At 48.6% G+C, this 22,015-nt stretch overlaps 1 protein-coding gene across 5 annotated transcripts in view; it reads left to right on the top strand.

Annotated features, from left to right (window-relative positions):
- The window catches only part of FAM53B (family with sequence similarity 53 member B), a 44,435-nt gene that overhangs the window by 12,312 nt on the left and 10,108 nt on the right, over positions 1-22,015 (top strand). For 4 of the 5 annotated variants that reach the window (XM_015633558.2, XM_015633557.2, XM_015633555.2 and 1 more), the window contains 3 exons: positions 4,293-4,525; positions 7,611-7,662; positions 14,217-14,935. In XM_015633558.2, coding sequence (XP_015489044.1) covers positions 4,457-4,525; positions 7,611-7,662; positions 14,217-14,935 — 840 coding nt within the window. In that variant the 5' untranslated portion in view covers positions 4,293-4,456. Of the gene's footprint in view, positions 1-4,292; positions 4,526-5,338; positions 5,422-7,610; positions 7,663-14,216; positions 14,936-22,015 lie in introns of those variants that run through there. The other variant, XM_033515620.1, reaches the window with a different exon arrangement.

Here is a 22,015-nt window from a genome sequence, read left to right as displayed (position 1 = left end):
CAGGGTCCCAGGGGACAATCCTGAAGCAGCTGCCTCGGTGGAAATTTCATCCTTTGAAAGTCACTTGTGCTGACTCATGGTCTTGTTTGCTCAGGACTAGTCCATGGGGCATTTTCAGATTGTAAAGATTTCTTTTCGGGCTCTGAATGACAACTTTCACGTTTATTGGAGGGTTTTACCCCATAAATGAGCTCAATATTCTCTAATGACATAGACTAGTACTCAAGCAAGGGGAACAAACTGCCCAGGGCTGAGCCTACTCAGCCCTGTTGCAGAAGACAAATTATTGCCTGAGTGAGGAAATAAACCCAGGCTTAGCTACATGCAAATGATAGACTTCATGGATTTTTTTCCAAATTCATAACACAATAAATCAAGAAATTGAAGATGTACTCCTTGGCATTGTCCAAAGCCCTGAGAAGGAGACAGGCTGTGCAATGGGGAGATTCAGTGTAGCCCCAAATCACTTCTTAGAAGTGGAAGAACGGGGAGAGAGGCATGATTTTTATTTTGGGTGAATATTGCCGTGTATGCTTGCAGAAAGCCTTAGCCCCCACAATTTTCAATCACAGTCACCAGTTTTGGCTATTTCCTCAAATTCTTTGTAGCCCCTCTGTAGGGTTTGGGAGGGGATGACCAGCTGTGCTGTGCCTGGTCCCCACACAGGTCTGACTGCACAGAGAAATCAAGATGTGCATAGAGGAGGGCATTTCAGTTTCACTGGTGAAGGTGGGATGGTGGTGCAGCCCTAGAATCATGCTCAGAGTTTGGCCCAGAGGGGTTAGGTTTGGTTCTTCAGACATGTGGGTCTAACCTGCATTAAATAAACTCCAGAAATCGCAGTGGCTCCTTGCTCAGCCATTTTCTTCAAGCCTAGCACAGGGAATAGGGGCAGGGATAAGGAATGGGGTCCTGCTTGGGTCATGGCTTCTTCACTTTGATCAGCATTAAAAATTCAGCAGGGGCAGGTGATTTATATTCTGAGAGGATTCACACTGTTCTGCTTGCAAGGTGCATCAGTATGCAAAACAGAGCTCCAGCTCCTGGTTCCCGTGTGCCCTTTCCACTGTAAATAGGTTTTATGTCAGTGTGTGTGTCTGGAGATGGATTATTGAGCTGGACAGGGGTTGAATGTTTTCTGTGCAGAGGGTGGTGATCCCACAGCAATGGAAATCTGTGTGATGCTGGTCATCAGTCGTCTTCACGAGGAGTATTTCTAGGGGTCAGACCACGGAATCTGGGGTTGGTAAGATTGGAAAACACCTCTAAGATCATGGAGCCCAACTGTTTCCCCAGCATGGGCAAGGCCACCACTAACCCATGTCCCCAAGTGCCACATCAACAGGGCTCTTAAATCCCTCCAGGGATGGGGACTCCAGGCTTGGTCATGAGGAAGTTTTTCATAATTTGCATGGGGATGTGATACTGGACATTGTTCATGCTCAGTCCAGCCATGGCAGAGCATCTGGCAGACAGTTTGCTGATTCTGGAGGTCTTTTCCTTGCAGTTCAGTGTAGGAGGTGAGCAGGGCATGGCTGTGAGTGGTGCTTGGAGCTGTGATAACACCAGTCATGTGTGAGACCTCCCTGCAGGGAAGGGCTGTTTATCCCCCATGAGCAGCTCTAAGGCTGTGCTTGTGCCTTGTAAGGAGCATGTTTGTTCCCCAGAGTTTTCCTTTCAAGCCTGTGGATGAGAGTTGGATCATTTAGCTTCACTTTTTTCCAAGCCCAAGACTCCATAGCTGTGATGCTGTCTGGAAAACAGCTCTGAGAGAAACCTCTTCCCACCTCTGCCACTGCAAAGATCACTTGAGGCTTCTGCTTGGTCTGTGTTTTGAGCCGTGTAGAAAGCAGGGTTTTCTAAAATTTGGGGATTTCTGTGCACTTGAGTTTCTTAGGGGCTTTATAGCTCAGGAGATTCCAGTGGCCGTGGCTCGAGTCTAAACTTAACTGTGACATCATGATGAAGAGAGTTCCTTTATCTGATTGCAAATGAGGAAATATATTTCTCAAAGTAATTAATGGTCCCTGCAGAGTATCTTTTTATTAGCATGTGTGTGTGTGTGAAAGCATCCAGTCTATAAATACACAGTGGTTTCCTCCTCAGCATCAATAGGGTCCATCCTGGCTCTGCAGTTTGTGTCCCATGGCACTTGTTTGCATGGAGAGGATGTGACAGGGCAGGACCGTGCGTCAGGAGCCCTGGGAGGCAGGATGGGGAGCCAGAGATCACGTTTCACTGGAAAGTTTCCCTGTTTTATTGCAGTTTCTCCATGGGGATGGTTCCAAAACCCAGCCAAGCAGTGGTTAAAATTGCTGATACCTGCAAGTGCGCCTCGGCCCTGGCGTTGGGGGGTGGTGGTGGCTGCCAGCAGTTTGCTGTGTTGCCTGTCATTAGGGTTGTGTTAATTGCAGGGGATGCAGAGCAGCAGGGAGGTGTGATGGTGTGCCAGGGCAGGGAGCCTCTGCCTGTACTTGCTGCTGCTCCTGCCTGGGTGTGCATCAGAGTCTGCTGCTGCAGCATTAACCATCACCTCAGGGAAGGGTGATTATTCCTGCAGGAATCATACCTGGCCAAAGTGATCAGCTGCTTCCATGCTGCTCTGAGCCCTCGTTTGATCCTGGTGCTGACAGTGCCACAGTGTCCTCCCAGCACAGACGGTTTGTCACTGCAGCAAGCACTCCTGTCTCTGTCAGGATCAGAGACAGCTAAGATTGGAATAGATAAAAATCCCAGAATCACAGAATGGTTCCACCCCCTGCCATGGACACCTTCCCCTGTCCCAGCTGCTCCAGCCCCAATGTCCAGCCTGGCCTTGGGCACTGCCAGGGATCCAGGGGCAGCCCCAGCTGCTCTGGGATCCTGTGCCAGGGCCTGCCCACCCTCACAGCCAAGAATTCCTTCCCAGTATCCCATCTAACCCTGCAAACAAATTACATGTCATTTTGACACTCTGAAATGTTTATTTTTCTATTTGACAGATTTCATTTGGTCACTAGGTTTCCCAGAGGTTTATGATGAAATTACCAGTAAACTGTAAGTTATGAGTACACTGATATCCCACAAAAAGCTGGAGACTGTACCAGGCACCCTTGGGAACAGTAAATCTTCAGAAAATGTATTGATTCCCAATCTTGGCTTTGCACTCTGGATGAACTTTGTCCTCATAAAATAATAGAAGGTGATTTTTCTTTACCAGCCAGCTGGCCTTTAAATGAGCTACTCTTAACACCACTGCAAGCTCTAATCCAAGTAAACATGGACAGGATGATTTAGGAGCTGGGTAGAGCAGCCTTACCAGTTCAGAATAAGGGTTAATACTTAGTGGAATATTTTCATCTATTATCCCTAAATATCACAATTGGCTTTGACTGGATGCTACAAGATCAGTGTTTTATGCTCTTTGGACTGTGCAAATGGTGGGTTTGGTCGTTTGCATTAGCTGCAAAGCAGCAAAATAGCGAAACAGGATTAGGGGAGTGATTTGGGGAAAACGCTGATTTTGGTAATCAGATTTGAGCTGCAATCTGTCTGCTTTCCAAGGGAATAAGTCTGGAGGATGCCAGGAGGTGAGGCAGGGCTCATGGTCAGGGCTGGGCAGTGCTGTATGAGCTGGCTTGCAGTTTTTGTTTCAAGAGCCTCCTCGTTGTCCCGCCTTAGCTTTTCTTACCCAAAACTACCTAAGAAATAAGTAAGATCAAGAGGCACAGTAAGGAGTAAGGCAAGGAGCTGTCTCTCCTTCCTTGCAGGCAACTCTTTGCCTTGTGTTTTTCCCTAAAGGGCTCTTCACAGATTGGGGATCACAGAGTGACTGGGGTGGGATAGGTGCATCCAGGGGATTTCACAGCCATAATGATGCTGGAGAGGCTTTTTCTGCTGGACATCTGCTCCCAGCTGGTCTGGGGGCAAAGGGTTGCTGTGAGATCAACCCTGGAGCTTTCATGAGCTGTTCTTTCAATGTCTTTTGTATCTTCAGTATAGGGGATGCGAGTCCCCTTTTCAAAGGGAGAATTCAGAGGAAACTTTATTAATTTGACTGAAATACTTGTGTCCCTGTGGATCACCCTGTGTACCCTGTGTGCTTCCAACAGCTCCTGTGAGTGCCCCATCCTGTGAAACACCTCTGTGCTGACGGGGAGCAGAGGGACACCAGCAGTGTTTAAGATCCTAAAATAAACACACCCCTCAAGCAACCACCATCAGGGTGTTTTTTGGGCAGCCCTTGCCCCTTGCCCAGTGCATCCACCCTCCAGGGATGTCCCCTAAAGCTGTTCCTCTCTCTCTCTGTGCAGGGAGCTTTCCACACCCCGAGGCTGTCCCTGCACATCCCCTGAGGAGCCGGCAGGGCCCAGCCTCTCCTGGGGGAACATGGACTGAAAGAGGAGCTTTGCCAGCCCCCAGCTGCCAGCACCCTTTGCCTGGACCCTGATGGACTCCGAGGCAGGACTGCATTACCATGGTGATGATCTTAACCAAAACTCGGGAAAACAAAGGTGCTGACTCCGTAACATGCAGGACTGAGCTGGTAAGCTTTGTGAAATCTCTGTTCAAAACTGTTTTACTGTCTTTGGTCAAAAACTTTTACAGAACTTTGCTGTAGCTTTTTAATAAGGTTTTTTAGTCCTGCAGGGATGGATCTTTAGATGGTTTGTAGCACTGATTTCTACAAAGTTGCAATAATATCCATGGAGCAGGTGATTTGTCAATGATTGGAGTGCTGTGTCTTTTGCATATGTGGATTTCAGTAAGCACCCAATGGCATAGACCAAAAAAATATACCAAAAAAATCAAATCAATGCTGTGAATAACACAGGTGAGAAGTTGCTCCACTGCCAGTGAACAGATGCTCATCATTAATAGGAGGATGAGCAAGTGGGAAGCAGGATTAAGTGGGAGATGGTGAAGGGCAGTGCTGTGGTACTTAAACTCTCTGGGAGCCTGGGGAGGTGCAAATCCACCATGCTGAATGAGCAGGCAACACCAAAAAAACAAATGAGGGGCGGCAAACAAACTAAAAGATGCTGTGAGGGCTGAGTGTACCTATGGTAGGGGGAAATAAGGGCAACACAGCTGGAGGCAGGCTCAGAGCAAATGAGGAGGAGGTGCAGGGTGACAGAGAGCCATCAGAGCAAGGCTGGTTGTGGACATTTGTCCCTCTGTTCTCCTGGAGAGATGGGCACGGTCTGAGAAGGAACTGGACCAAAAGGCAGGGTGCTCTGAGAGTCTCAGATAAGGGAATGCAGGAACACAGCAGGAAGCATCTGGCAGGATGAGCCATAAATGGGCATTCTGAACATAAAAGAAATATAAATGCCTGAGTTTGCTGAGGGTGACAAACTGTCCAGCTGGGCTCCCCAGGCAGAGAGCACAGTGTGCCGGGGTGAAGGCAGGCTGCCCTGGCAGTGAAAGGCAGAGGAGAAGGTGAGCAAGCCAGAGGCAGTGGAAAATCCTGCCTTAAAAGGGTGAAATTTGGGAAGGCTATTGATCCATTAAAAAAATACCCTTGCTGTAGTGTTGGCTCCTGTTGGGAAGGCAGCATCACCCACAGCTGCTGCTCAGGGTGGGAAGGGGGATGCCTGAACATCCAATGGCAGCTGTGCCTTGGGAAGTGTGTGGGGCAGGTGAAGGGGAACTGGTTGCAGAGAGGCAGATGAGAGTAATTCCTTCTACTCCCAAGAGAAGGGCTGGGTGCTCGAGGTGTCTGATGGCAAGTGGTAGAGGTGCAGAGCTGTAACACAAAACTTTGCCCTCGTGTGTTTGCTGAGCGCTTCCCGCAGCTCTGGGACTGGGTCAGGAGAGCAGGGAGAGCCCTGGGTACACAAGGTGAATTGCTGGGTTGCCTGGACTGTTAAATTGGGGCAGACAATCACAAGAAGGCTGATCCACTAAAGAAAGCAAGAGTTTTTCTGTTGACTTCATGGGGAAGGCCAAAAAGTGAAACTCAAAGGAAATAAATGTCTGAGCACTGGGGCAGTATCACCTGCCAGCAGCCAGTGGGGCTTGTTTGGTTCAGCTCTCAGTTTGGTATACAGACAAAATTCCTACAAAATGGTAATTATATTCTATATGGGACAGGTGTCAGATTCCTCTCCCTCCTGCCTTTGCAGCCAGTGTCTGGTGTCTGGGGCTGACACACAGATGTGCACTGGCACAACCCCTGCATTTTCTGGGGCTTGTCCCACTTCCATCTTTGCTCCACTTTGGCTGCTCCTTGGAGACAGCTGCCTGTCCTCTCTGCCTCCTGATTAATTCTGCTGATGGATCATAAGGTGGGGCTTGACAGATGGACATATCCTTACTTTGCATAGAAAAGAGGCACATGCTCCAAAGGTGACTGACCCTTATTCACCTTCTCCACATCTACACCCTGTAGGTGATTTATGCCTCCCTATCCCTCTCTGCTCAGTATTTCCAGCATTCAGTATGTGGGTTGTTCAGGTGCCATCATTTGGTACATTATTGTTATTATTATTACTATTATTATCCTCATTATGCACTGGAGGTGCTAGCACAGAGAAGCTGTGTTTGCCCCATCCCTGGAAGTGTCCAAGGCCACTTGGAACAGTCCAAGGCTGGATGGGGCTTGGAGCCACCTGGGACACATGTAAGGAGTCCCTGCCCAGGTGGAACTGGATGGCTTTAAGGTCCTTTCCAACCCAAACCATTCTGAGATTCCATAGTTATGTGAGCAGAGAACATGTAAAACATGAATCAGGAGGGAAGGTGTGAGTGCAGTGGTCTAATGCCAGATTAAACACAATTATGGCAGTGCAGATGAACGTGGGGGCCATGCTGGTGCTTCCCTCAGATGATGTAAAGCCTCAGTCAGATGGGGTGGTGTTGCCAGGATAGACATTTCAGAAGCCAGAATATGGATATTTTTAGGGATAATAAAGGAACAATTAGTATGAAAGTGTGTTTTTGCAGGCATAGTTGAAATGGCATGCAGCTGTGGATAACATATTGATTTATTATATGTGAACCCATCCATGCACATTTTTAGAAGTCTGGTGGTGTCTCTTACACAGTCAAAAGGAAAATTCTTGGTGAAAAAAGAGTGTGAAAAGCAGCCAGGATTATTTTGTACCCATACAGTGGCATTTCCCCCTATTTTTAGTGCAAATCAGCACGATCTGAGCACAGACTCCCCAAAAGTGCTGAGGTGAGGATGCCTTGCCTTAGAAACACATTATATGCTCAAAAAAGCTAAATAGCTGCTTTGTACCTAGATGGGGAGGCCTTGATGGGCTTGGATGAGGTTCAAGATACCACTTTTGCTCCTTTCTTGCCCAATCCAGTATTGCCACTGAACTGCAGCTCCCATTTTAGTTTCTCCAGAGTTTTGGGTCTTGGGGATGGGGACCTTGCTGCAGCTCTTCCCTGAGGTAAGGGCTGGCTGCAGCACCCTTGATCTGCCACCTCAGGCCTTGACAAGGACTCTGCACAGCATTTCATTACAGCTGATTTCCTTGAGGAAAGGTAAATGGGTGTGTCCCCTGGTCCCTGCCGGAACAGGGCTGTGGAAAGCTTTGCCCAGGCTGGAGGCAGGGTGGTGTCTGGTGCCCAGGTGGAGTCTACGAGAAGTGAATAGTTTTTCTGGTTGTTTGCAGCACACTCCAAAGATGAGTCAAGGACCTACCCTCTTCTCTTGTGGCGTGATGGGTAAGTAACAGAAACTTCTCTCCATGTTTCCTCCACTTCTCCTCCTGCTTCCTCGCAGTGATGGGCAGGAAGACATCCTGACTTTTGGATGCCTCCAAAAGCAGCCCAAAACTGCGGTTCTTGACTGCTTGAAAGCAATGGTATACAATGCATGGTATACAATACGTGATATACAATACGTGATATACAATACGTGATATACAATACGTGATATACAATACATGATATACAATACATGATATACAATATGTGATATACAATATATGATATACAATATATGATGCAAGCAATAAATAGCAGCATTATCACTAAGATGTTCTACCACCTGGCACAAAGTGGTTGGACAGACCTCAAACAATAAGGAAAATGTTTCATTTTTGCCGTTGACAGTAACCATTGTATAACTATGTTTGATACCTTTTATGTCAGAGCTTGCTATCAATTTTTATGCTGAACAGCTACCAAAATGGATGGAGGATTGGTGCCTTGGCTGGTGATCCTGAAAAACTGATAGTGCCAGAGGATGTGCTGCTGTGTTGTGCTCTTTGGCGCTCGTAGCGGGGAGCCAATCACTGGGAGAGGCCTCAAAACCCAATTAAAATTGTAGGTCAGGTTTGAGCCAAGCTCCTTGCTGTGAAAGCCAATCCTTCACAGACAAAGAGGCTGCCCCTTTTCTTCGTGGACACAACTCTCATTAGCGTTAATGAGAGCCGGGCACATGCACTGACAGGAGATGTCTCCCAAGCTCTCGGATAGCTCCAGCCATTGGGAGTGTGGGGAGATGGAGAGCATTGGTGTTTTTTTTTTCAGATGAAAATCACAAGCTTCAAAGTCAAGAAGGGATAGAGACAGCCTGTTCCCTCTCTCCTGCCTTTCAAACATGAGTGAGGGACAAAGAACCCAAATCAGATGGTTTTGTCTTGCACTGTGGCACTGGCAGGCTCTTCAGCAGATACGCAGAGTCTCTTGCCTAATTGAGAAGCAGCTTGTCTTTAAGAGCTTTTACAGAGCCTCCTGCTTTTTTGTAGCTCTGCTGTGCTGGTCTTCATGGCTGCCAAATTATTCTCCTTCTGAGGGAACTGAATGCCACCTCCTTGACCTCAGCTTGCCCTATAGTTGTCTCTGCCATGCCCAGTCAAGAGGAGCCCATCCTTCTCTTGTGTGGGGGCATTCCTTGGCTTGGGTTTCATTTGAGTTCTCCTCCCTGAGTGCTCTTGATGTCCCCAAAAGCAGGCCACAATCACAGGCTAATCCAGTATGAAAACTTGCTTGACTTATTTAAATAAGTTACTATTGAAATGCAAAACCTGGGGAATATTTCAGGTCAAAGGGCCAAGTTGCTGTTGGTGGAAAGCACTGAGATAAATAAACACAGTGAGGTTTGGACTGGTAACACAGACAACATGAGGAAAAGACTCACAGTCCTATCTATGTTGGAGCTTTGGAGGGAAGTTGGCTGATTTTTTGCTGGTTTTAGACAAAAGAGGACCTTAGAAAAGTCTTTCTGGTGCCTTTGGGGCAAGGGCAGCTTTTGGCAGGGAGGCAGCGTATCTCTGGACTGTGGGGCAGCAGGGAAGAGGGAAACCCAGCCTCTGCCAGGGAGAGCATCATCCAAACCCTGGGTTTTTTCTTGTAAGGTACTGAACACAGCAAGAATCTGAAAGTGGATTATAGGTTGTGACCAAACTCAGTATATTGAATAAATATTATGAAAGACCTGCTGTATTGGATGATGCATGGTTAGGTCCAATTCTCAGGGTGACCTAAATAATATTTTGGTTTTTAGATTTGTGAGAAATATCTATGCCAATGAAATGATAATATTACTAAAAAGATTCTGACTAAAGATCTTTATATAGCCCTTTGCCTGGAGGAAGATTAAAGGTGAAATGCCTAAAACTATAAATTCAACAACTTCTGCTTTCCCTTCTCCTTGATGGGTCCTTGAAACACCCAGGAGTGTAAGAATTGTCCTGTTGATGGATAGTTTTGGGTTTTTTTGTTTTTTCCTCCTTTTTTTCCCTTTTTCTTCCTCAGCAGTCTCCATGGCAGGTCCCTAATGAAAATAGCAGTGACTGTGCTAGAAAAAGATACCATATTAAATAATTGTGGCATTAGGGTGCGGAGCGACTGGCACAGAGCAGATGCAGCTGCCTTATCTCTGGAAATGTTCAAGATCAGATTGGATGGGTCTTGGAGCAACCTGGGATAGTGCAAGGTGTCCCTGCCCATGTCTTTTGCTATCCACCCAAAGACAGAAAAATTCCAATATAGGAAGTAAAAAAATTAATAGAATCCCAGAATGGTTTGAATTGGAAGGGACATTAAAGATCATCTCATTCCTCCTCCTGCCATGGCAGGGACACCTTCCACTACCCCAGGCTGCTCCAAACCCCGTCCAACCTGACCCAGTAAGAGAAGCTCAGTTGGAGTGTGCTGACAGCCGTGACCTCCTGTTTTCTGTGCAAGCAAGAAATTATCTCCGAGTGAAGCTGCAGGCAGGGTTTTATTGAGGCTGTGACAAGGTGCTTGTGCATGCAGGATCCCAGTCCCGGCCCTGATTGTAAAAGGGAGGAGGAGGAGGATGGCTTTGAGCCCACTGGGGACAGATCCAGCACTCATCCTCTGGGAAGTGCTCTTTTTAAAACAGCCACCATTTCCATTTTCCCTTGGAGGGCTCTCTCAAGTTTGTCCTCCTAGAGTGCTGCAGCAGAGCAGGATGAGGGATGGGGCACACAGGTCAGCTTGTCTGTCCTTTGGCACTCTCACGTCACTCCTCCACCACATTTGGCAACACCATCGTTCCAAGCATGCCAGGGCAGGGTTGCAGCCTTGGGCTCACTGTTGCACAGCTCTTTCTTGGAAGTGGCTTTTCACCATCCTTGGGTGATAGAGGAAAGCCAAGGAACCGGGAGAAAAGCCAGCTCATGGAATCATTAAGGTTGGGAAAGACCTCCAAGATGGTGAAGTCCAACCTTGAACTCCTTCATGAGGATGATGGCCCTTGAATGCATCCTGGAAGCACCTGCCAGGCTTGCATCCCTCCTCTTTCTGAACCAGAGTTTTCTGCAGTTTCAGGGGTTTCTTTTGGAGAGGCCATCAGTGTAGAGCATCTTGGTGCACATTCAATCACAGCCACCCTGCAAAGACAAAAACTGCTCAGGGAATTGTGGTGAGATGTGGCTGGAGCAGGGACACCTCTCCAGAGGATCCTGTTGAAGAGCTGGGCACACTTCACTGTCCAGGTCAGGGATATCCCTCCCCCATGCAGGCTGTTGGCACAAGGAGCCCACAGGTGTGTTTAATCTCCAGAGTAGATTTTGGTGCTGTTGTTTTCATTTCCCATTGAAGCACAGCTCTGCCCATTGTATTTTCATCTTATTTCTGCACTAGGAAAGCTCCTTGGCACTGCCATCAGCTAATTACAGCCATTAAATGTGTTCCACACTTAGAAATTATCTCCTGAACATAAATAGGGGGCAGTGGAAAATGCAGGCTGCCTTTTCCCCTGTGCACAGGGACTGTGAGACTAAAATTCAACATGAACAACATGGAAAAAAAGGGGAATTGGATGTGCACCTGTGCGCAGACAAATGTTTGGGTTAGGTTCCAAACAGAATTTATCTGCCAAAAAGGATAAGAAAAATTGATTGAAACCCTTAATTGCTTTACAGGTTGCCATAATAAATTATGTATTAATGTAAATTATTTCATGGGAAAAGAACGTAGGGGAAACTTGAGCAGAAGGATCATGCATTATGTATAAAAAGGAACTGTAAAAATATTATAGCAGCACATTTGTGTCGCTGTAGTTAAAGTTGTGTCAGCGTTTTGGTTTTACACCCTTCTCTGTGGTTATGAGTGGTCATTAAAATTTACTCTGTGTCACCAGAGGAGCACAGCAGTCATTTAAAAAGCCTGGGGCCATCACTGAGCTGCAAAGTGCCCGATGTGTCTGTGTGCTGCTCCCGCAAAACCCGGAGCTCAGCCTTTGGAAACCTGGCTGTGATGCTCTGGGGGTGGATCCTGTTCTCTCAAGGTTCTCAAAGCTCTCAAGGGTGGAGGACAACACCCATCTCCCCAGTTTTGGGATGTTGCTCCAGTCCACCAGCACCACGAGGGTTTGTTTGATGCGGCAAAGGTTTTGTGAGAGAACAGCTGGGTTTTGTTAAGGTGTCAGTGTTTATTTTTTGCAGTTTTAAGTCCAAATCCAGAAGTAAGTTGCTATTTCATCCTGGGACACTAGCAGCCAAGAAGGACCTGTTTAAGCAGGACAAGATCCCCTCAGGCTGCACTTACAGCATGCTCTGGTTGTCTCTTTGTTTTCCAGTAGGCAAAGGAGATTTTTCCAGCCTGGCAGCTTGCTTGCAGACCAAGGGGTTCTCGTGGTGGGTTTTATCCTGGAACAAATTGCTGCCTCAGGGTAAACCAGGCTGAGGTTTGTAGTTTAAGAAAATTAATACATGTTTAACTGCTGCAGAATTAATGGCTCCAGTGCAATTATTGTTATCAACGTGGGCAGTATGGGAATCTCAGTCTTTAAAAACTGAGCAGAAAACCAGCTGCTTTTCCTCAATAAGGATTTCCAGAGTTCTTTAATTATACCCTCAGCCATTAGACTACACAATTTTCAATTTTTTTTCAGGGCAACCTGCTTCCTATTTGCACTGAAAACCCATTTTCTGGGCTATCTGGTATTTTGGGACTGGTCAGTGATGGCTGAGGACTCAGAGGGGCCAGGCTGTGCCAGCTCACATTGTGCAAGGGGAAAAAGCAAATAACCCCAAGCTGGGGCTGGGGATAGTGGTGCTTTTACCATTTTCTTTGCCAGGTTTGGAAGATTTATAGCTGTTTGTGCTGAAGCAGGGGTGAAAGAGGAAGGTGTCCCGTATCCTCCTCACCAAGGCCTTTTGTACAGTCTCCGGCCAGAGGATCGTGGCAGCTTGCCACAAAAAATCGGTTTCTATTTCTGTTTCTTTTGTCTGCTGACCTGACCCAAGAAATCTCTCTGCTGGCAGCATAGTACAGAGGAAAAATAATAAAGATCTAAACATAGATGAAGTTGTCTAGCACGGATTTCTCACTTTTCATTGTGTTTATTAAAATGAGGAGAGCAACAGTTGAAATGCCGTGCGGTTATTGTGGGCAGAGCTGGGCTGTTTGTGGCTGGAGCTGTTATGGCAGCAGCTGGAGGCAGGGAGAAATGGGAAAATCAGCCAAGAGCGGTTCAAGGGGCCCCAAATCTGACCTCCTGACTTGAAACCTTAGTCAGAAGTGTTCTGCACCATTGCATCTTCCCTACCAGGCTGGTACCTGCAGCTGCAGGCTGGGCACGGCTTTTAATTCATCCTTCAGTTGCCTGAGTGGAAATACCCAAAAAGCCCCCCCAAAATACTGCATGGTTTAGACAGAATCATGTGAAACTTAGCAGTGCCCGTTCTCCAGCACGGCTGGGCTCTGCTTGCAGCAGCCAATGACAAAAACAGGCACTGGTGAGAGGCTGTTGGCTGATGACTTTTTTCCACTGCAGCAGCCGGCGGGGTTGTCCTGCCATGGTTTTCCTGTTGAGTGTTGAAGGTGTATCTGCAGAGAGCCCCGTCCTTTGCAGGGCAGCCCAGCCTTTCTTCTTTTGTTTCTTTTCCCTTTGCTTTCTTCTTTTGTTGTCAGTGGGATGTGTGTAGGAATGAGATAATCCTCTCTTCTGATGTGGCTATGGGTGGGAAGCTGGGGAAGGGTCTGGAGCACAAGTCTGATAAGAGCTGAGGGGGCTCAGCCTGGAGAAAAGGAGGCTCAGGGGGCACCTTCTCATTCTCCACAACTCTCTGACAGGAGGGTGCAGCCAGGTGGGGGTCTCCTTCCACGTAAAAAAGTAATAAAACAAGAGGAAGCTGCCTCAAGGTGCACCAAGGGAGGTTTAGATTGGATTTTATGGAAAATTTCTTCATTGAAAGAGCTGTCCAGCCCTAGGGCAGTGGTGGAGACCCCATCCCTGAAGGGATTTAAAAGCTGAGCGGATGTGGCCCTTGGGGACGTGGGTGAGTGGTGGCCTTGGCAGTGCTGGGTTAATGGTTGGACTCAATGATCCTGGAGGGCTTTTCCACCCTCAGCGATTCTGGGCTTCCATGTCTTTTAAATTCAGCTGTAAATTCAGGCAATTGTCAGTTGTGAAGCCCAGGACAAACCACACACTTCTGAGACACGATTTAGCACAGAGATAACCAATAGCCACAACATTTTACACCGCTGAATTCCCCTTAGCTAGTGCAACCTGGAATATTCAGAGGCATGTTTTTATCTTCTTCTAGCAGTTTTGCTCCTGCTGGGACTGTCACTTTGTCTCTCTCTCCATCTACACCACACAACCCTCTCTGCTGGCAGTTCGGGAAACCATATTCCAAGAGTTAATTAATTTGTACTGGAAAACGTCCCATATGCTACTCTTTTTGTTTATGGACGTAGAAAGCGAGTCGCAGAATTAATTAACGCTAATGCCTGTGCGTGTGTGTTGTTTGTTGTTTTGTTTTTTTTTTTTTCCTTTCTCCTTTCTGAACCAGAAAATGACAGATGGAGAGATCTCAGCAGGAAATGTCCACTCCAGCTCGAGCAGCCGGGCATCTGGGACTGCCTGTCGGACAAGGGCGAGGAGGGCTCGCGGTGGCCGAGGGACACGGCCGGCACCTGCTCCGTCACCAACCTGATCAAGGACCTGAGCCTCAGCGACCCCCATGGCCACCCCTCAGCTCCTCCCAGCAAGCGCCAGTGCCGCTCGCTGTCCTTCTCGGATGAGATGTCGGGCTGTGGGACCTCGTGGAGACCCCTGGGCTCCAAGGTGTGGACGCCGGTGGAGAAGAGGCGCTGCTACAGCGGCGGCAGCGTCCAGCGCTACTCCAATGGCTTCGCCACCATGCAGAGGAGCTCCAGCTTCAGCCTGCCCGCCCGCTCCAACCCGCTCTGCGGCGAGCATCCCACCCTCGCCGCCCGCCTGGGCGGCCAGCCCAGGAAATCGGCTGCTGGAGGGCACGGGGGTGACAGGGTGGACATTCAGAGGTCCCTGTCCTGCTCGCACGACCGCTTCTCGTGCTCGGAGTACGGCGCGCCCTCAGCCAGCAGCACGCCGGCCTCCACGCCCGAGCTGGGCCGCCGCGCCGCCGGCCTCTCCCGCAGCCGCTCCCAGCCCTGCGTCCTCAACGACAAAAAGGTTGGAATCAAGCGGAGGAGGCCGGAGGAGGTGCAGGAGCAGCGGCCCTCGCTGGACCTCGCCAAGATGACCCAGGTAAGAGGCGGCGGGGCCGTCCCTGCAAGGGCCTCAGCTGTTCTCTGCTTTGCCTTCAGCATCCCTCAGGGGGGTCTGTGGCACGAAGAGTAATGTGGGGGTTATGGGGAAACACAGCCTTCTGTCCAGGCAGGATAACCCCTTCCCTTCTAAATGGATCTCTTTAGCAAGTTCATGCATTTCTCTTGCACACCAAGTCCACCATGTCGTCATTTCCTTGTGGCACGGGTTTTGAGCAGGAATATGTTAAACCCCACGTTTTAGAGTTCAGGGGAGAGGAGGCTTGGGCCTGCCATGCTGAGATGAAGGCAGCACCCCAAGGCACCCAGGTGCCGAATTCTGACTGCTACAGGCTTTTCTTGCTCTTAAGCTCTGTAATTTTCCACTCTGGAGATGTTATCACGTTTCATTTTCAGTTGCAAACACAGAGCACAACCTCCCTCTTCGATCTGCTGTGCAGAGCCAGATAACAGATAGAAAGCACAAATCAGGAAGGATTTTTCTTCTTGGTCCTTTCCCTGCTGGACCAAGTGACTGGACATGAGCAAGAGACTGAGCAGGAGGCTGCACTAAAGGACAACATTTCCCTTCCACCCTCATAAGATTTCCTGCAGTTTTATGATTTGACATTTCCCACATCAATAATTTACAGTCACAAAGTCGGTGACACCATCAGCTCAGTGTGGAATGGAGATAATGGGGGGTGTGAAGGCCCCAGGGCTCTCACTGTGGGAGCAGGGGTGCCCTGGCCACCTCCCAGGGTGGGCTGTCACCTTCTGCTGGCCTTAAAATTTCTCCCATGGTTTCAGTTCCATGCGGTCACCTTCTGTGCTTCATCCCACAGTCGTCTGTGCTGGGAGTGTTTGCCCTAAAGGTTTTTTGTAGTGCTGGGGCCAGCAAAGCCTGTGTGGTGCAAGGCATTCCCTTGTCTGCAGGGAAACTGCTGGGAGAAATTCACCATATGGGTGAGATCCAACATTGTGTGTGCATTTTCGCCTTACAAGAACATGATATTTTATGGTGTTCTGTGCTTGGCAGTGCAGAGGGTGTTTGAAGGAGTGCAGTGGTATTGGAGGAAGAGATCATCTTTTCCTCCTCCAGAGGAGCTTAGAGGATAAAAAGGGTGAAGGAGTCACATATTTGGGTGAGATCAGGCAAAAAACATGAAGATTGCTTTTGTCTTTTCATAAATCACAGCAACAACGTTTATTATGCCGCGCTTATTTTATAAGATAATAAGCTGGATGAACAGTAAAACCCACGTACATGCATTGTTATATTTTATTAGCCACAGGGTGGAATAGCACAACTGCCCCCTGATTCTCTCTGTACAAGCAGACAAACATCACTTCACTTCCCTGGAAGTGTGCAAGGTTGGAGGGGGCTTGGGATAACCCAGTCCAGTGGAAGGTGTTCCTGCCCATAGCAAGGGGTGGAATGAGATGGGCTTTAGGGACCCTTTCAGTCCAGAGCATTCTGTGGTTCTCTGGTCTGATGGACAGGGAAGGAGGAGGCTGTGACAGGCTCTGGCTGGACAGACATTTGTTGCCCTCAGAGGATGTTCTGAGGCAGCTGTTCCATTGCATCAGTCCAAGGGGGAAAGTTTGCTGGCTGGTTTGAAAAGAAAGGGTTTGGCCAAGGAGATCCTGAGGGTCAGGAGGAGCTTCCCTTTCCCTCCTGTGGATGCTGAGCCCAGGCGCATGTTTATAATTTGGATGGCCATGGCTTTGACATGGGTGAGTGATCCAAGGATGACAAAAATTCTAATCACTTGGATGCCCAAAAGCAGCTCAGTCCATGTTCCTGGAAAACCCTCAGCTTGAGGAATAGTTGTGTTTTCTCTGGCTGCTGTCCTCCACATCACAACATCTTCCAAAGTGAGAAAGCAAAGCCTGGATGCTCAGCATTGCTCAGTGTTGGGGTTTTTCATCCTCTGGGAGAAGTGATACCACAAGGAGAGGGTCAGAAGCTCCACACTGTGTGGCTCAAGCTCTGGAGGGATGGGGAAGGGGCTGCCTGGTGCAGAATCTCTCCTGAAGTCAGTGGGCACGCCCTCCCCCAGCCCCTCTGGGCCAGGCTGGGTGGCCGGAGCCACTGCCGAACGCCCGGTGGTTGCTACAACCAACAACCAACAACAGGATCACTAAGGAACTCCAGTGGGATCCAGTCCAAGCAGGTCCCACGGACATTTTCATTTTCCAGGCAGGAAAGCCAGCTGGGCTCAGGTGCTCAGTGGGCAGTGGGTGAATCCCCAAGGCAGGGCTGTGCTGCTGGGTGTGGGGCAGCGGGGCTGCAGCAGAGTGGGAAGAAAGCAAAGGCCAGGGTTTCAGAGCTGAGGGGTTCTGGAGAGCAGCGCTGGCAGGCGGCTCTCGGCGTGGGAGGACTGGCACAGAGGGACGAGCAGGATGAGGCAAGTCATGGGGAGCATTCTTGCCTTTGGTGGGGCACGGTCAGAGCCCTCCCTGGGATGGGAATGCCAGGAAAACCAAATAATTCCTCATGGGGAATAAATGTGCTCAAGAAAACCCTGCACATTTGGGTATCCCCCAAGCTGCTTTTAATGCTTCCAGCCCAGAAGAATGCGAAGTTGGGTGATTTCGGAGGAAGAGCTGAAATAATGGCAAGTGTCTTTGTGGCTGAATGTGTGCTCAGGTCTGGGTTTATATGGGGTAAAAACACCTCGTGTGCAGTGGGCAAAGCAAAAGACAGCCAAAGTGTCCAGACTGCACTTTCCAGTTACCCACAAAGGATTCGCTATTCAGATGGGGAAACTGAGACCTGGGGCTTTCCCTGAGTCCCCAGGTGCTAATGTCAGACTGGGAACTGAGCTTTGAGGTGCTGGGTGCTGGACCAGCATCTGGCACTGGTTAATCTGGCAGATCGGTTAATTTTTCACTTGAGCTGAGAACCACATGTGGTTGTAGGCCTGAAACCTGGTACCATAATCAAAACAAAAATAATTTGACCTGAAAGAAATGTTTTCTTCATACCAGGAGAGATATTTAGGCCAAGCAGGAGGGGAGGGAGCTGCTCCTGGAAGCAATTACATGGCTACATAACTGGGCTAATTAAGAGAGAAATCTAAACGTTGGAAGTTAAGCTGGGAGGGAAAATACTTAGGAAAATATTGCCTTTCATTCCTCAAAATCCTGGTTGTGTCTCTTCTGTCTGCAATTCCATAGCCCAGAGAGGGAAGGTGAGCCCATATCCCTCTCTTTATTATTTACTCATATGGCACCAAACCAGGCAGGCTTCAGCTTCAGGCAGCAACCAAGTTGTGCACATGGTTGTCATCGAAAGATCAACAACTTTTAAACCATGGGCACCATGACAGTCCTCCTGCTCCTTTTAAATGCACATGAACTCTTTGCCTTGTGCCTCTTTGCCTTCAAACTGGGAGTGATCCAGGGGGATGTCAGTCAGGTGAGTGGGTGATGATGAGGTGTTGTTTAATTATCACGGGGCTGGAGGCAAGTGAGGTGGGAAGAAACTGGTTTCTGTTCTTCACCCCAGTCAAGGTGAGTTTGGATACCCGGCTTGACATCTCTGACCTCCTTAACATGAGGACATGAACCATCCTCTCATTTCAATGTAAGGTTTCCAGCCTCAGCTTTTATTCCCCCTTTCCACGTGAAGTACAAGCCCAAGGAGGACACATCCCACCTCCCTGTTCCCAGAGTTGTTCTGACAAAACGTTAATGAATCTCATCACAGCTTGCTCTCCTTCCCAGGCAGTGCTCTTGGCCTCACAGCCCATGGGGACTGTGTCTGTACTGGCAGGCCATGATCAGAAATGGTTTGGATCAGATTTTTCCATGAATTGGGAGGTTCTTCTTTTTCTGATGTGGGTGCATCTAAAATAAATGGGAAATGAGAAGTGTTGCAAAGATGACAGGAGGTGGCTTAGACCCCAGGAGTGCTCCCAGCTGGGCTGATTTTGGCAGGAATGAGTGGTTTTACCCTTTGCAAGTCACTCAGAGAAGCATCTGGGTGGATTAGGTGAGAAGATGGATTTTCTAAAAGAAATTCACGCTCTGCCAGGGATGCTTTGTGGTGGAGAGACGCCTGCTGGGTTTTCCTCTGCAGTGGTGTGGTGGATTCTTCTCCAGAGGAACTTGACATGTCCCACCTCCACATCTGCTGCTTTCTGACATCCTGGTGTGAACATTTCCTGGGATCTCGGGCGTTTGTGTGCCAAAACATCTCGCAGCAGCACAAACATTGGGTTTGGTGGCTTGGCTGAGTCATTGACGGGAAGCCGAGCTATAGGCCAGCCCTGATGTTGGTGTGTGCAGATTGCCTTCCTTCCCACAGGCTCTGGGCAGCTGCAGGGGACACATGACACGTCCCTCACACCAGTGACTGCCACCCTCAGTGGGAATTTGCAATAATCCCCAGCTGCAGCCACGCAAGCCCTCGCTATCTCTTCCCCATTCTGCTTCCTGCCATCAAAAATTCTGATGTGGTGGTCACTGAGAGATTTCAGTTTGTATTAGAACAGTTCCAAACACAGCTATCCTTTATACAGATGTGTTTTTTGAATGGATAATTTATATATATATATATATATAATTTTTTTTTACATATATTCTTATATATATATATATATATATATTTAAGAATATATGTAAACATTAACGCCAGGTTACATAGAGCCTGGAGCAGCCTGGACTAGTGGAAAGCGTCCCTGCCCAACTCAAAGATTGGAACATGATGGACTTTGAAGTTCCTTCCAACTCAAACCATTCTATTTTTCTAATTTTTAATGTATATATGTATTTGTTCAACCCAGCCATGTTCCCTGCAGCACAAACCTCAAACAGGAGTAGCCCTGGCTGGAAATGGAGGGTGGTGCTGTAGAGTTTGAAAACACAACTTTCCATGAAAAGAAAGGCACAAATATCTCAGTGGCATGTAAGGCACTGCACTGCTGGCAGGAATTGTCAGATGTGATGAGATCCTGGTTCCTCCCACTTGTACTATCTGTGTGTTGGTAGCAAATCGAGGCTTGGAGGTGGCTCTTGTGCCCTATTTCTGATGGCTCTTCAAGGTTTTAGTCCCTCTGAGCCTTCAGAGAGGTTGCAGTTTGAAGAGCTACATCTCTCCTAACAAATACAGTACTCCTGGTCTTTTCCTCCTGAGTTTTCTCTAATATCCATTTCATTTTCTGCAAAGGTTGTACCCTTGAACACTGAGGATTTCCAGGTAGCTGTCAAAGTATCTCTCCTCTGTGAAGCTCTGTATTATGTAAGGTCTTGCAGTATATGGGACAGAGAGTAGCTACTCTAGAATAAATAAAACAATTAAAATACAACATTCCTCTGCATCTCCATGGCCTATGGAGAACATCCTGTGGTTGTGAGTTCATAGACAACTTCTTCCCTGTGAGGGATGGGTGGATGAGAGGGTGCTGGCAGCAGTGGGCACCAGCTGAGGAGGAGGTGAGGGTGAAGCCCTGGGTGTGCCTGATGAGGGTGAGTTATAGAGAGGACTTTGTGCCTGTTGTGGGAAGGGTCTGGGCACAAGGGCACCATTGACGTTGTTCCCTGGCTGCCTGGACAGACAGAGCCTTTCACAGGGTGACTTCACTGCCCTGGGAGGAGCACGTGCCTTCAGAGGATGGAGTCATCTGCACCAGGAATCACAGGAGCATCCCTCTGAAAGGAGGATGTGTGGTTCTTGTGGTTTTCAGGGTTAAAATCAGCTCCAGCCTGGGCTGGAGATCCATGGGGTCGCCCGACACAGTGCAGTGTGTAATGCTCAAGATGGCTGGGAGCCTGGCTGGCCCCTCTGCCTTGTTTTCCCTTCCAAACTTAGGAGTGCTGGCAGTTTCCATGAGGATCCAGGCACAAAGGAGTTTGTACACTCCCAGAGCTGAAGGAAGCAGCCCACCAGTTTGAAATGTTTCAGGCTGGTCTTGGCACTGAGTGGGAAGAAGTGGGAGAAGGGACCTCTCCTCTCTGAGCACCCAAGTCTTTCCTTGAGGGTAGAAATCTGTAATTTTCACATAAGATTTTCTGTTTCAATTTTGGCAACTTTCAGGCTTGCTGGAGCAGGCAGGAGAGGTGGCAGGGATCTTGGTTGGTGTCAGCACCCACTCCAGTCAGTGACAAGTATTTCCAAGTGTAGTGATAGGCAGAAAACTGGAGGTTTTAAATTCCATACGTATCCCAGGAAATAGTTTGCTGTTGATGTAACTTCTGAGAGAGATTCCAGCCTCCAAGCCCCAGTGTTTTTTAAATAAACAGGAATGTGAGTCTGCAAAGGTCAGTTTGTGGCTCGGTGGGAAAAAGCCTTTGGTTGAGGATCAAAAGAAACTGGTAGGTTTGAAGGTGGAAGGGACATCTTCCCCTGTCCCGGGCTGCTCCAAGCCCCATCCAACCTGGCCTTGGACATTTCCAGGGATCCAGGGGCAGCCACAGCTGCTCTGGGCACCTGTGCCAGGGCCTGCCTACCCTGCCAGGGAACAATTCCTTCCCCAAATCCCATCTAACCCTGCCCTCTGGGAGTATGAAGGAGTTCCCCCTTATCCTGTCTTGTCTAAAGTCCCTCCTCAGCAGCACCTTCAGGCACAGGAAGGGGCCATAAGGTCTCTCCCAGTTCCATCCCAATCCACCCCGTGCTCCCTTCTCCACCCCTCCACGAGGCCCAGGGATGCAGGGTTGAGTGTTGCACCCTTTGTTCACACTCACATGGGAGGACAGGGCTGGGAACACAAACAAAGCTTGGCAGTGTCTGTCCCAAACATGGACAAAATCCAATTGTATCCCGAGGATGCACATCTGATTCACCACGTGCTGTTTAACCCTCCTGTCCCCAGGCTTGTATGCTGTGTGACTCCAAAAAGCAGCTTTTAGAAAGCACAGAGATTCACCCTGGAAGGAGTCAGCATACTCAAAAGTGGCATTTTGGCTCAAAAAAGGCAAGAGGGATTTTTCACTACGGTTTACCAACAAACCCTCCCCCAGCACTCTAGGAGCTACTGGGTTAGATAGGAACTACTGGGAGTTACTTGGAACCACTTGCCTTGCAAAAATCTCCCAAAGCATTCCAGGAAGGCAGAACATTTCAAGAAATGGT

The sequence above is a fragment of the Parus major genome, chromosome 6 (assembly GCF_001522545.3).
Source record: "Parus major isolate Abel chromosome 6, Parus_major1.1, whole genome shotgun sequence".
NCBI lineage: Eukaryota > Metazoa > Chordata > Aves > Passeriformes > Paridae > Parus > Parus major.
This window is presented reverse-complemented; position numbering and strand designations above follow the sequence as displayed.